This window comes from Lycorma delicatula, chromosome 13 (assembly GCF_047948215.1).
Source record: "Lycorma delicatula isolate Av1 chromosome 13, ASM4794821v1, whole genome shotgun sequence".
Classification (NCBI taxonomy): domain Eukaryota; kingdom Metazoa; phylum Arthropoda; class Insecta; order Hemiptera; family Fulgoridae; genus Lycorma; species Lycorma delicatula.
In genome coordinates, this window is record NC_134467.1 from 3,794,608 (window position 1) to 3,810,185 (window position 15,578).

The following is a 15,578-nucleotide window of genomic DNA, read 5'->3' on the forward strand; positions in this document are numbered from 1 at the left end:
TCTTAATGCTTATAATGGATAGCGACTTCTAGCCCACCCGGTATATTTATATTTCCAGAACTGTAACTCTTTGAGGAAAGAACAGTTTTTTTATATGCCATAAAACATGTACCCAATTTTATGTTAATATTACCAAAAGTAAAACCTTTGAGGGAAATTAAAAATTTTTTTAATTTTGATTTTAATAAATGTTTTGGAGATCTTTGGAAGATGACAAATTATTTTAATCTACTTAGATTTCTACAGGTCGATCGTTTGGTTTCTATTCCTAACCATTTTATTTTTTTCCTGGATGTATATAACAGGAATTGGATTATCTGCAGCTTTGTTTCATCTGCGATACAATGCCAGTAGTTCTTGTAGCCAGAACAGCAGCTGCTTCTTTATTTCAGCTCAATGAGGTTAACAGTTGTCTACAACATGGTTTTTTAATAATGGCGCGACTAAAAATGTTTGTGTCCCATGGACACAAAAAAATTACTTATGTAATTTTATTTTATTCACTACTTGTGAATTTAGAAAATACATAAAAAATATAGAATATAAAGTACTGATTATCAGTGTTATTTTATTTAATTTCATTCATTATTTGTAAAGTTTATAATAAATAAACTATAGTAGTAAATGATCCAGAACTGAAGTTGTGAATACATAATAAGACTTTAAGAATTTCCTAAGCAAAATAATATGTACCTCAAGTTTCTTTTTCAAGTAAAACTTTTAACAAATTATTATAGAGAAAAGGATTGAAAAATGAACAAGTACTGTAAAAAATTTGTTTAATCTTTTAAAACTCAAAAGCAGTGTATACTGACTTTTATATCTTAAATATCAGTATAGGCCTGAAGAAACATAATAAATATTTATATATTCAATTAAAATATTATTTTCCTTGGAATGTGACGCTCGACCTAGTACAGGTTAAAAATATTAGCTCAAGGGTGAATTGGAAAATCTAGGCTTCTGATTCCTCTGAAAATCTAATTTTGCACCCTGATAGTACAGATTACAAATATTAGCTCAAGGGTGAATTGGAAAATCTAGGCTTCTGATTCCTCTGAAAATCTAATTTTGCACCCTGATCTCTGAATTGTAGGTGTTTTTTGGGGTGAAAAACGCTTTTGCATTATTATTACCCGCGTGTCAAAATAATAAGAGGCTTCTTCTCTGATATTAAAATATTAGCAAAATAGGGTTAAAACTGAGATAATAACAGGAATTACAGTGAAATAGTAAAAAAAATCCAACAATTAGGATAATACACATAACATGAATAAGTAGCTCAATTCAAACAAAAGTTAAAACTGGAAATGTTTTCTTTTAAATTAGTTTAGTTTGCACTGATAGTAGATAGAAAATGACTGACATTAAAAAATTAAATAAATAAGAATTGAGATTAGAAAATAATTAAACTAGATAAATTTGTAAACTAAACTCTAAAAAAAAACCCAAATACATTGTTATAATACACTATTAGAAAAGCAAAACTTTTAATAAAATAAAAATAAAACACAACTGTTTACAATACTAATAACAATGATTGCTAATAATATACAGTTGTAATGACAACTGTATGATGCATTCAAAACATAACAGAAATATTAAATTTTTAAAATTGTTTTTCTCTTTGAAGTTACTAAGTATGTTTGTTTGAACTAAGAAAATTCAGTTGGGTGTATAATCAGCTGATTACAAACTATACGTAACTTTTTTAACAACATTAATTGTAAAATTTATTTTGTATAATAAAACAATGATTATTTAGTACTAAACAAAAAAATTCAATTTTAAAAACAAATTTCTGATTGATGAAACATAAAGGAAAATTTTTTTTATTATTTTTGTACCGATACAGTCATTACTATGTGTTAAACTGATTATGTCATTGTCAAATGGTACTCAATGTTTTCGATATTTGATATAATGTATATTATATAGAATATTATATTGAAAGTACATTTTCAAGGATTATAAGAAAGTCAACATAAAAATTTATCAATCAACAATAACTTAGAAATTATTTAATTAAAAAAATTTTTTTTAAATATTTAAAATCTCAGCTGTAAAAAAAACACTACTACTACTACGATGGCTGGTAGGCAAGGGAGCCAATACTTAAAGCTTTTCTTTGAGGCTCAGCGGGTTAAGCCCCATTGAGAGTTGGTTTTGCAACTCTCCTATCTGAGAGCTGCTAAAGTAACAAACAATCAGCAGATTTACTTATCAGGTAAAGCTTGCTTTCTGGTAAAATCCATATACTGATTCGATTAAAAAAAATATATAATATATCACACTAACTTTACTTATATTTTACATTAACTAAACTTGTGAACATTGTATAACAACACATTAAGTTTTTCTTAATGTAAAATCAATTTTCACAACATAGTATTATAAATTTCCCTACAATAACTTTGTATAAAAAAATAAAAACAAAAATATAACATATTTTTAAATGTCACTACTAAATGAAACATAAACAATTACTACCAACAGTAAGCATTAATTTGGTGCAGACTTTGAAATATCAAAATTTTTAAAAGCTTATTTATTTCACCCACAGATAAACCTACAAAACGGCATTGCTAATTTAAAAAACTGTTAACAAGAAATTCAAATGATTAGAAACTAGTCAACATTGTTTCATTCAAGCCAATTTTCATAAAGAGATGGGATAAGAGAATTTCACCTCTTCTCTAATAGTGATTTGATCACAATTTCCTTTATTTAGTCAATATTCTGATTCGTTGTTGATGTGTTAGGACATCCAACCCTATTGTCATCTTCAAAAACCTCATGAGCTTTTTGAAACCATTTGTACCGCTCATAATCCCCTGGTGTTGACATAACATATTCTCACCAAAAGCCTTCTCTAAGATATCCGCCACCGTTTCACTGTATTCTATTTCATTTTTAACGTAAATCCTTTACGCTGCCATTTTCAAACTAAATATACCAGTCATACCAAAATATGTCCAAATTACTTAACTGCTAAATTTTAATTACGTATCTAATACGGCTGAAAATATTGATATACATTATAGACATGTTGCCTCGTAAGGTAAAAAGATGAACAAACAGCCAACATGGGAAGAATTAAAATATTCCCATTATTTTTTTGATCACACTTCTTATATATAACTTCAAATTAAGCTGAATCAATATCTTCCTTCTAATCTACTCAAGTTAAAAAGTAAACTATCGAAGTAACAAATATTCCATTATTAACTAAAAATTTAAAAACTTCATTAATATTTATTGAAGATAATAATTTTATCGTAATTGTGTTCATAAGCAAGTTTTTCAAATCATTACAAAGGAGATTTTTAAATTATTATTAACTAAAAACAAATAAAATAATACATAAAATATACTGTAATAAAATATAACTATAATTACGTTACGGTTTATAAACATAGCCACATTATAAAATATTTTTAAAAACCCACTATTAGTCCTGTATAATGATAATTACAGTAATTTATATTATTTGTAAGATAAAATCTGACAAAAGTGAGTAAATTTACATTGGAAAAACCAATACGTCATTTAAAACTGGATTTCTAGAACGTATTACAGCATAAAAAGAAATAATTATCCAATGTAACAAACACATTTTAGAAAACAAACATACAATAAATAATATAAAAATTATAAATAAAAAATAGAAATTCTAGAATTAAATATTACTATTAATAGAACAGAAAATTTGAAAAATGTTTTTGAATTTAAAACTTCTCAAAGTAAATGTGAATCAATGAATTCACAAGCAGTTCATAGCAGAACATTATGTTAAAATTAGTAAAAAAAAAAAAAAAACAATTGAAAATATTTCAAATAATATCACCTTCAAAAGCCTTTAAAGTAAGTAACCAATTTAGGACAAAGATAATTGTTATAAAACTATATTAGTTAAAGTTTTACGCTTTATTTACCTTGGATTTAACGCTTTACTTCCCTGTCTGTAAGTCTATTGCTGCTGCAGAACTATAACTAAAAAGGGAATGTATAGCGATCAGTTTTTGTGAGATGTAATTAAAAATATTGGTACTTCAAGATCTCCTTAACCAAAAAAAAACCTAACAAAGTTATCAAAATTTCTGGAAGATGTATGTATTTACATGTGTTTGTCTTTTATTTTACATATTTTATATATTTTGATTAATATCTCCAAAATGGATCAACATTAATTCTTCAAAACTAGCTCAAATAATTTTCTATATATGGGGAATAACTGACATAAAATATTGAATAAAATTAAAAAACACAGAGAGGTGATTTTCAACATTTTTCATGCTTGACTTTTTGTGTAACGGTCTTAGAAAACTGAGCTTAGTTCAATGAAAATACTTTTAAAATTTCTAAGTTTTACCTCAATCGAATTAAGGGATAGGAGATATTCAACATTATTTTTAAACGGTTTTTGCCTTATATCTAGAAAATCCATTGATGAAAAAAGTTGAGATTTGGTGCTTTAAGTAAGTATTAAAAGTTTTGAATATATCATATAATACTGATAGTATTAACATGCAGTTGCCATTATATCGTAAATAAACAGTGTTTTATTTATTTTTATTAAAATGTTTGCTTCTCTAATATTGTCTTATAAAAATATATTTGATTTTCTTAGTTTTGTTTCTACATTCATCTATTTTAATTTATTCCTCACTTTTTTTTGTAAGAAATCCATCTCACAGGATTTCTTACAATGACTGTGCAAACTACACTAGCTAGTGTTACTTTTTCCAAACTACACTAATTTCTTAAAAATATTTCCCGCTTAATTTTTTTTTTTAAATAAGTTACTTTTACAAAACAATACTTACAAAAAATAACAAAACGCCTGAAATATTTAATAATTCATAAATAATAAAAGTCCTAAATTTAAAAAGCAGGATGATAGATTAAATTAGATTTTCTAAGTTATCAAAACCGTGCTGTTATCTAATAGTTATATCAGCCACTAAATATGGTTTTTTGTGTAAGCCCCAAAGAGGAAACAGAATCCCTGTTGGAAAATCCCAATGACGAAGACTACAGATCTTCATCCTTTTTCACTATCGGACAAATATTTCTAACCTGCGCTAGCTTGAGGGCAGCAATCCAGTAAAAAGAATATTTTAATTTGATATACAAATATTTATATTGCTTTTGCTGGCCTATACTGGAATTCTAAGCCAAAAGCTCAAAATTACTTATCAATCACAGAAAATTTTTAACAGCATCTTTTTTTACGTAATCATATTTTAGTACTTCTTGTGAGATAACTGATTAACAGTTACATTATTTACTTAAAAAATATGACTGTTAAAAAATTTTTATTTGGAAGAAACTGAGATATGCCAAATAGGCATATCTCAGAGTTTTCTTCTTAAATAAAAATAATTCTTCTCAAGTAAAATTTCTTAAACTGTTATATATTCATTAGTCTCAGTTCTGTGACATTTACAACAGTAATTTATTTATTACACACTCGAAAAATAATAAATGAAGTTAAAAAAGATTGATAACCAGTATTTAATACTTCTGAAGTTATTCTATAAATACAATTAATAGAACAAAAAAAAAAATTCGACTCATTTTTTTGCCCTAGAACCAAGTTAAACGTTCCCTTTTTATTACATTTCACCTGGTTTTTTCTCTATATCTGGGAAAGATAAAGAAAAGTAATAACAAAATGAAGGTATGAAGTGAATTTCATGATATTTACACAAATCTATTAATTTTCTACATACATAAATAAAATAACTCATAATAACTGTAGATAATCTTACCTAATATTCCTTGATTAATAACTTTTTCAGTTTCCTTCCACAGAGTTCTTTGTATAGAAGGCGGTGGTCTTGATATAAATGAAGTACTATTCTCAGATATATTGTCATCGCTGTTACAATTATTATCAATCATATTTATAGATTTATCGTCATCACCGGTATTATCACTAGTCGTATCACTACAATTATCTTTATCATTTTCAGTCTCAATATAAAAAACAGCTGTGTGTGATTTCACTTTTCCTTCACTTTCCGACAGATTATCACCATCTGACTGTAATAAAAAAATGATAATTACAATTATAAAAAAATTATTTACACTATAAAAAGCATTTTTTTACAGCTAACTCTTTTGTAGGATTATACACCTAACTCATGATAATATTTTTAAAAAGATCATTTCCATTACAACCTAACAGTAGGATCACTTGTAAGTCTGACTATTAAATCTGAAATTATTTTGAAGACATTGCGTTATCAAAACAACACCTATTAAAGAACGATCAAGAGTTATCACTAAGCGACGGTCGCACTATTAAAGAATTTTCTTAAAACATAGCACCACAAGAGGAACATGATTTTCAGAGAACGTCTAATTAAAAAATTATCACATAAAAAAAAACAAGAAATGCTACTTTACAATTTCAAATGGGAAATTAAACAACTTATGGAGAATAAAATGTTTAAAAATTATCAATTTTAAATTTTATTTCTTTATAATAATTTTCATATCTACTGATTTTTCCCCTGAGTATGTTTTTCTAAATAATACATTATACTATAATAGAAACGTAGTATGAGCACATAAATTTGCTGTTATATGCTATCTTACTCTTTGTTATAACTATGCCATAACTAGTTCCTGATCTACTTAACAGATATAATGTCCTTTCTTTCCACATATATTTTTTCCTGATTCCTTTTATCATTTCAGTGAGTCAGACCCTATTAAATCCTCAATAATAAAAAATGTAAACATTTTAGAAAAACTCAGTGCATCCTTGGAGATGTTAACCGATAGAATGCTTCTTATGGACCTTTCTTTTTCCTGTTTAACCTCCGGTAATTACCGTTCAGATAATACTTCAGAGGGTGAACAAGGATGATATGTATGAGTGTAAATGAAGTGTAGTACTGTACAGTCTCAGTTCGACCGCTCCTGAGATGTGTGGTTAATTGAAACCCAACCAGCAAAGAACACCAATATCCACGATCTAGTATTCAAATCCGTGTAAAAATAACTGACATTACTAGGACTTGAACGCTGGAACTCTTGACTTCCAAATCAGCTGATTTGGGAAGACGCATTCACCACTAGACCAACCTGGTGGGTCGCTTCCTATGGATTGAATTAGGGACTTCCATTTTTTGTACAGTGACAACTTCTAACGGCTACTTAAACACACTTATAAACCAATGTTACATAAAAATACATAACAGAATCAAACGAAATAAAAAAATGCAGTCACAGAAGAACAAAACTCACAATCACAGAATCTAGATGTATACAAATTAAATTGCAATGATTGCACTAAATATTATACTAGACAGACTGAACGCACATACACTGCAGATAAATTTTGAAAATCACCACAAAGGAAACGGACACAAATACAATTATTTTAACCACAATATGAACATTTTACTCACAACAATTAAAAACCAAGATTTCAATATAATATAAATAACATAATAAAAGAATAAACAAGAAGAATTTGAAATTAAAACAGGAGTAATACAAAGCAACGATTTACACAGACTATATTTTTAATTGCATCCTAGAGAAACACAAAAAAAAATGTTTTTGAAATTTAAAGGAATAGGGAATAATTACACAGCATTTTGCAGACAATATTGCAATTTTCTGAGAGAATCTCGAAAAAGGCAGGAAAACAAGAAAACTGCCTAAAAGAAATCTTAGAATAAGTAGGGTTAAAAATCGCCTCGACCAACATCAAAGATTTCCTCAAATCCCAAATTATGAAGTATGAAAAAAATCAATATTCAATAAATTTAAATATCTGGAGGAAATAATCTAGATAACAGTTTAGATAAAGAAAATGATAAAAATGGTATCGGCTATCCAATTCATAAAGGATATTTACAACAAAAAAATTTCAATAAAAGCCAAATCAGCTATTACAATACAATAATAAAACAAAGTTTGTACTTATCAGAATGTATCTTCAGTCAGAAATAATGTGTAATAAATACAATAGGAAAAAAAGAAAAGGAAAATCTTAAGAAAAATCCTACCGATAAAAGTAGGTGAAAATAAATACAAATTCAGAAGTAACTGAGTTCTTTAGAAATACAATGAAAATTATAAATTGTCAGATAAAGAAGAGCCAAATTTTTCAACCACCTTATGAGAATTATTATTAGGCTTACAAAACAAATATTCAACTGAATTTACAATAAAAATAACTGAAGTAGATGTACTCAGATGTACCTCAGTGGTTCAAAAAGAAATGAAAATATCTGAAGAAATAGTAGACGATAGAACATTTAGAATACTGGTACAAGATTTCAAGAGTTTCCAAATAAGCAGAAAAAAGAAACCAACATCTGACAAAAAGAGAGAAGGCACAAACAAAATGAAAGAATAAAAATTTAATGGAAGATCAGGAAACAAAATGTCCAATAGAAAAAAAATGATGCAATATATTGCTTACATGGTACTCAGGCAACCAAATTAAAAAAAGAAGATCAAACACAACATAAGACAGAAAATATTATTTGGTTACAAAAATAAGGAATACCCTACTTTTTAACACAGAAACTATTAATAACAGCACTATCAGATATTCGATAAGGAAGTAAGAAATAATTAGCTCTAAAGGGCTTTTGAAAGTTCCATTTATTTGATGAGTCATTTAATATTTAATAAGTAATGGATTTAGTAAATGATTAAACTCATATACTATAATATATCAAAATAAAGTTGTTTCAAATCCGAATAAAAGTATACATATATGACAAGAGTGTGGAAAGAAAATGAAACTTTGAAACTAAAGTAATGAGGACAGGAGAGGAAATAAGCCGATGAATGTCTTCACAAAAGAAGTAAGAATTGAATATGTAAAATGGTACAGATACTTAGGTATAATGTTAACAGAAAATTAAAAGTGAAAATAAAACAAAAACAAGAACAGTTACGTCTAAAAAGGCATTTAATAAATGGTTACTATAAGTGTAGGAAGAATGGGTTAGGCTTGAGGTACTTTATGAAGACCTCTTCTCTAAGAAAAATGGATGCTAGGAAAATGAAAAGATTGAGACATTTGAAATAGGGGCATGAAGGAGACTAAAGAAAATTAAATGGACACATAAAATGAAGAAGAAATGAGGAAAGTGAAGAAAAGTTGTAGCTTCATCAGAATAGGAAAACTAGCTGGCCTAGTAAATTATGAGATTAAAATAATTGATTTTAACAGTGCTAGAAGGATCAGTAGATGGCAAAAATGCAAACAAGAGGCCAGAAAGATTATAGATGATGTTAAAGGAAATAGGACTTATCAAAATCTTAAAAATTTAGGTGGGAATGGAAAATAATGAAGATGGAAGTGATGCAAGTAACCTCAGGACAGCTTAACTACACACACACACACACATATATATATATATATATATATATATATATATATATATATATATATATATATATATATACATATAGTTGGTGGATTTCTTTCAAACAAGTTTAGTTTTTGGTTTGAAAACGATTTGCGTGACAAAGATTACCATTTAAAAATGGCAAAGATATTTGCCATTTAGAAGAGTAATTTACAGGAGCTAAAAGTTTATCACATTATTATCTTCATAGTAAAATCAGGTAAAGATAAATTTCATCTGCTGGTGATATCTTTTTTTAATATTTATTTATTTATTTCATAACTACCATAATCTTATAGTTTTAGATAACGTAAAACGAGGCATAAATCAGTCCATAAAATGTCAAGACCTTTTAAAGCCAAGAAGCATTCCACACCAAGCTTAGTAGGGAAAAAAGGTTTAGTAGTTTAACATTGCCATCTTTCTTGAGGCAAAACCCCTGCAAATGACAATTTCACTCTGTTCACTATAGGAACAGACCGCATAGTTAACATCATTACTCTTAGAGAAAGCAACTGACTGTATTGTATTTAAAACGATTTATACACTCATAATGAAAAGACTGCAAAGTAACAAAACCCTTTATAAGCTGGGAAAATGTCTGTACAAACGTATTAATTAAAAAATGATATTAAATAAATTGTATACTTACAAGTAATAAATAGTTTCTTATAAACATATTATAACAAAAAAAAAACAAAATTTTACCAACAAGAAACAAACAAACATAATTTTAATAAAATTACAATAATAATAAAAATTTATACAGAAACTTTTTACAACAAAACGAATTTTCACACGTAATAAGTAATTATAAACAACAAATATAATAATAATAATAATAATACATAAAAAAAAAATATCAAAAGTGACTCTACAGTTATCAGGTACTGTTAAAGCTAATATTCTTATCATTTATTCCGCACAGAGTAAGAGATAATGTAAAGTTTAGTTGTATATATGATGACATGTTTACATTAAAAAAACCTTTTGCTACTATAACATTTACACTCATACTATCATGTGGCAGTGAGATAAGTATTAAAGAAGAAAGGGAAAACTAAAAAAAAAAAAAAAAAAAAAAAAAAATTATATATATATATATATATATATATATATTCACCTATAAAGAAAAAGATGAAAATTATAAGAGATGTGAAACTAACATTAATTAATAAAATAATCTATTTCTGCTAATTAAATAATGAAATAAGCAGTTCACAATTTTCATAAAAAATTAATTAATTTTACGGTATCCAAAAACACATATACAAATATAACCATTCTTTTAATAAGGCACATTAAATTTATTATTTTTTATTTAAATCCAATACATTCATTTAACTAATCCAAACAAATAAATCATAAAACCAAACATGAAATTAATAGACTATGACTAACTAATATTCCAAAACTTATAATATTCTAATTTTTGCAGGTAAATTTATTAAAATAATATAAATTAATATTTTTGTCTTTTCTAAAGTCCCCCTGTCTTGATTAACTATCTCTACATGAGGGCTCTATGGTGACAAAAGGACTGAAAGACTGCAATTTGAATAAAAAAAAAAGAAGTATAGAAAAGACAAGCAAAGCCTTCAGTAAGAAGAGAAAGTTATTATATAGTAAAAGTCTGAAGTTAAATCAAAGATTAGCTGAATGCTTTGGATGTAGTGTTCTGTTGTACAGAAGTAAAGCACGCATTATGAGGAAGAGGGAGAGGAACCGGATTGAACCTTTTTTGATGCGGGAATGGCGAAGAATGGAGAAAGTAAAATGGACATATAACGTGAGAAATGATGAAGCGATAATCACTTTTAAAGAAGAAAGAGCAATTTTGCAGAAAGAACAAAAATGAAAAGTAAACAGAGTAGTGCATGCGGTTAGAGTGGAATCTTTGCAAGGAAAAAGGAAGTGAGAAAGAAGAAGGATGAACTTAACAGATGAGGTGAAGATTGGAAACTACAAGGAGACAAAGGAAAAGGCTTTGGACATGGACAGACAGAGAGCAGTGACATAAAGAACCTCCTGCCAAGCAGGGCACTAGATGATCTGATTTCAAAGCACACAGATGAATAGGATAATTTGTAATGATTGATATAACAGTCATTTGCTTTCCACATAACCATTTTACTAAACGATTCCCAAACTTCTGAGCAAATAATAAACAACACTGTTCTAACCGATCAGAAGCAGATCCTTCAGTAGATTGATTATTTTATTCCACGTTAATCCCTTTTCCTTTATTCCTTCTTCTTTGGATGAGTATCAAGAAAATTTGGTTTACTAGCAGCTTGGTTTTGACTATGCCATCATGCATGTATCATTTAGTAACCGGGAGGGTAGCCGCATATTTTTATTGAAGCTCTATGCGTTAGCTCCAAACTTATAAAAATGTCTAAAGATTGTGTTTCCTCCCCAGGAGTTAAACAAAAAAATGTTAACATCAAACGCTGAGATACCTACTGGAAAAATCCAGACCAGTAAATAAATTTTTTACTTAGAACGTAATAATATGTTACACAGATCACATCAGGAATGTAGATATGTTATTCCATGGCTAAAAAAAGGAACTGTCCTAGTATTGTGAATGGATTAAGGTAAACCAAATTAAAACCTTGATCAAAGCAGCATCACAAAATACCACACTTAATTCAATATTAAAATATAGATTTGGTCATCGTATTCAATTTTTTAAATATATATACATAAAAATAATATTAAGCTATATACATGAAGATCCTAAATATAAAAAAATAATTGCCAATTTAAAAAGAGTTAATGAAAATTATTTAAGCACATATTTATGTACAGGTTGAATTGAATTGAGAAAAGTCAGAGTTTTTCAATTAAAAGGGCGATGTTGTTTCTGAAAAAGGAAATTTTTTAATTGTATTTTAAACAGAATGATGGGAAGAAATTTAAACGGTTTAATAATTTATTAAAAACAGCAATGAAAGCATAATAACAAACTTTCTCGTAAGCTGAAGAATTGGGTTGTTATATGAAAGCAGTTCTGTTGTCTGATTTTTAGAGTTGGATGTTGTTATTTTCTAAGAATAAATGACTATTTTATTTTTTTTTTTTATAAGGATAAGTAAACACTTGTAATTAACTAAATACAGGCTTGCTGGAGTCATATTGGTCTGATGTTTTTGTATTTCTTACCTTAAATACTTTTTAAGGGAGTCCTAAGATTTTATATTATTCTACAGAAGATAATTATGTAAACATAATAAACATTTAATAATGATGAATTTTATTAGGTTGCTTTAGAGCATTGATTCTCAAACTTTTTCGCCCACCATCCATATTGAGAATCAAAAATTTTCTAGCACCACCAAAATCTTTAAATTTACCATCTGTCAAAAATAATAATTGCAACTGCTGTTTTTAAGATGCACTCTTAAAAACAGCAATTACAATTATTGTTTTTAAATATGGTACATCCTATTTCTGAGTTAAAACTTACATTTTACTTCACATTTTAGTTTGAAATATCAGGAAAATGTAATTTTTGCCTTTTTTTTTAATCAGCCATCGCTTTCCTAAACCGCCTGAACTCCCCCAATTTTCTGTGGGCCTTCTATCATCCCCTTGGAGACCTCCAGTATCCACAAGGGGGCATTATTGCCCACTTTGAGAACAAATGCTTTAAAGCAAAACAGCATGGTTTGTTTCATTACATGTAATAGAAATCAATTTCATTATTCAAAGTGAATCTTTCATCTAATAAAACACTCGGAAAATTTTCTATATGGATAACAGAAAATCTAATCTAAGTTGAGCCAATAAGCTTTGTCTAACTATGTAGCAATATATATTAAACAAGACATTTTTTCAATAAAATTACATATTCATTTTTCCCCGGAATCTTTTTTATTTTTTTTTTGTATAATGATAAATCATACTTTGTGTTTAACTAAAATTAAAACTGAAAACTATACTCCATACATTTATTACCACGTGCTGTTAAAAAATATTTAAAGATAATAATAAAAGTAAAATATTACATTTGTATTTTGTATGAACAAGATTAAATAACATTAGTTTAGAAAAACCGGATAAAAACAGTGATTTATTTATATATTCTGAGGAATTATTTATTCCATGAATGTGTCTATAGTAACAAATCGATCAGTATAATCTTCATAAATGCATTTTAAACTAGATTGACCTCTTTTTATTCTAGGTAACATCCTCCAGAATGAAATTCAAATTTATTTATTAGGTTGATTTCAACACCGTGAATTACAGGACTAAACTATTTTATCCAAAAATTTATTTATTTTAAGGTTATGTGAGTTACTTAAATCCAATGTTATCTGTAATAGACAAATTTTTATAATTTAAAAAGAGCGTTAAGAGCCCTAAATCTTATGAATAAAAGCCAGAAATTCTAAGACTCTATGACAAAGATCAGCATTTTTAAAACTTTGAAGTGTTCTTCAGGAAAGAGGAACTGAATTCAAGGAAATTTTTTTATGTTAATTCATAAAAAAGCACCTTAAATACATTATACAACAAAAATCGAACATCTAACTCACATAGCGACTACACCGCAGTAATCCAACCTGAAGTCCTGTACAGTGCAGAATGCACAACACTAAATGTGGAAGATGTAGACAAAATAAAAATTAGCGAGAATGATACCAAGAAAGATACTTGGACAAAGGAAAATGGATGAGGGTTAGAAAATGTGGACTCTATTTCAAAAGATATAGTTCCACAGACCATACAAAAATGAAGATAACATTTTAATGGAGATTTAATAAGAATGACCTGTAACAAACTAACTGAGATGATTTTTGGCAAATGTATTGGAGAAAACACTACTGTCAGACAATTCAAACAAAACAAAAAGATGTAAAAATAGTAAGTATAAAACACAGATACAGTAAACAGAAACACATATTCATAAAGAATACAACATATTCATAAAGATACAAAATTATGGAGGGATCCAGAAAGGAAATAGGGAATGTAATAATATAAAATGGTCAGAAGAGAGAAAAAAACAACACAGCTTGAAATGAAGTAGCATTATTAAATATGGTCCTGTACGGTAAAAAAATAATCATCAAATATAGTCCTGCAGTAACCGGTGACAATTCCCCACCCAAAAAAAAAAAAAAATAATGACATTCACAACTAAAAATTTTACAATTTAATTGGCTTTCAATATTTTGAATAATCTCATTGCACACACTGCCTTTAATCAGTAATGGAATATAATTGTAACAATAAATAAACAAAGAAATTAATAATATTGGTATTTTAAATTAAAATACCTGGACAGCAGTAAGCATGATTGCTACTAAGTAATTTTTTCATAAGTGCATATTTAATACACAAACTGCAGTTTCACAATTCAGTTTTTTTTAATGAGCTTTGTTTGATTTTTTTTGTTCTTAATGTAATTGTTTTCTTTTTGGTATTTCTTTTTGATTAGTTAATTTAATTTTTTTGTTTTAATAATATCTATTGAAGATGATTATTTAAGTAAAAATGGAGCACCTAGTTACAAACAATAATTTTTGGTAAATTATTCTCAAGAATTTTAATTTTTCATTTTAATTGTTATAATTAACATAATTATAATTAGTATTTGTAATAATACTAATAATAATACTGTTATAATTAGTATTTTTTTGTTTTTTTTTTCCAATAAATAATTATCCAACAATACTATGAAAACAACAAAATCATTCTTAATTATAGAGAACAATTATAAAAACAACAAAATTATAAGAACAATTAATGTAAAAAAGCAATCGTGTATAATCACCAATGAATTTTATAAATGAACAACTATAAGGGAATTAAAATAAATAACGACAATAATAAAAACGTAATTGGGGGTAAATCGAATGATCTGATTGGTTAATTAAAAAAGGAGTGTTTTATGAAAATGAAAACCTATTATTTAATTACAAAAAAAAGTTTCTTAATTTAAACTACACGAATTTTTCTTTAATATTATTCCAAGCCTTACTCTGCACTAAATGGACATAAATGAGAGATTTATTTTTTATCTCATATAGGAAATTACTCCTGGTGGTCCTATTGAAAATTTTCCTGGTAAATTAAATAGAAAAATACAAACACAAACAGAAAAATTACACAATCGATCTACAAAAATAATTTGGAGGTTTTTAAAATAATTTGCTTAGTATTGAACAATAATGC

The 15,578-nt window shown here is 27.1% G+C and overlaps 1 protein-coding gene across 2 annotated transcripts in view; it reads right to left on the reverse strand.

Moving 5' to 3' along the window:
- The window catches only part of LOC142333763 (uncharacterized), a 148,785-nt gene that overhangs the window by 25,660 nt on the left and 107,547 nt on the right, over positions 1 to 15,578 (reverse strand). For both annotated transcript variants that reach the window (XM_075381255.1, XM_075381256.1), the window contains one exon: positions 5,775 to 6,048. In XM_075381255.1, coding sequence (XP_075237370.1) covers positions 5,775 to 6,048 — 274 coding nt within the window. The remainder of the gene's footprint in view (positions 1 to 5,774; positions 6,049 to 15,578) is intronic.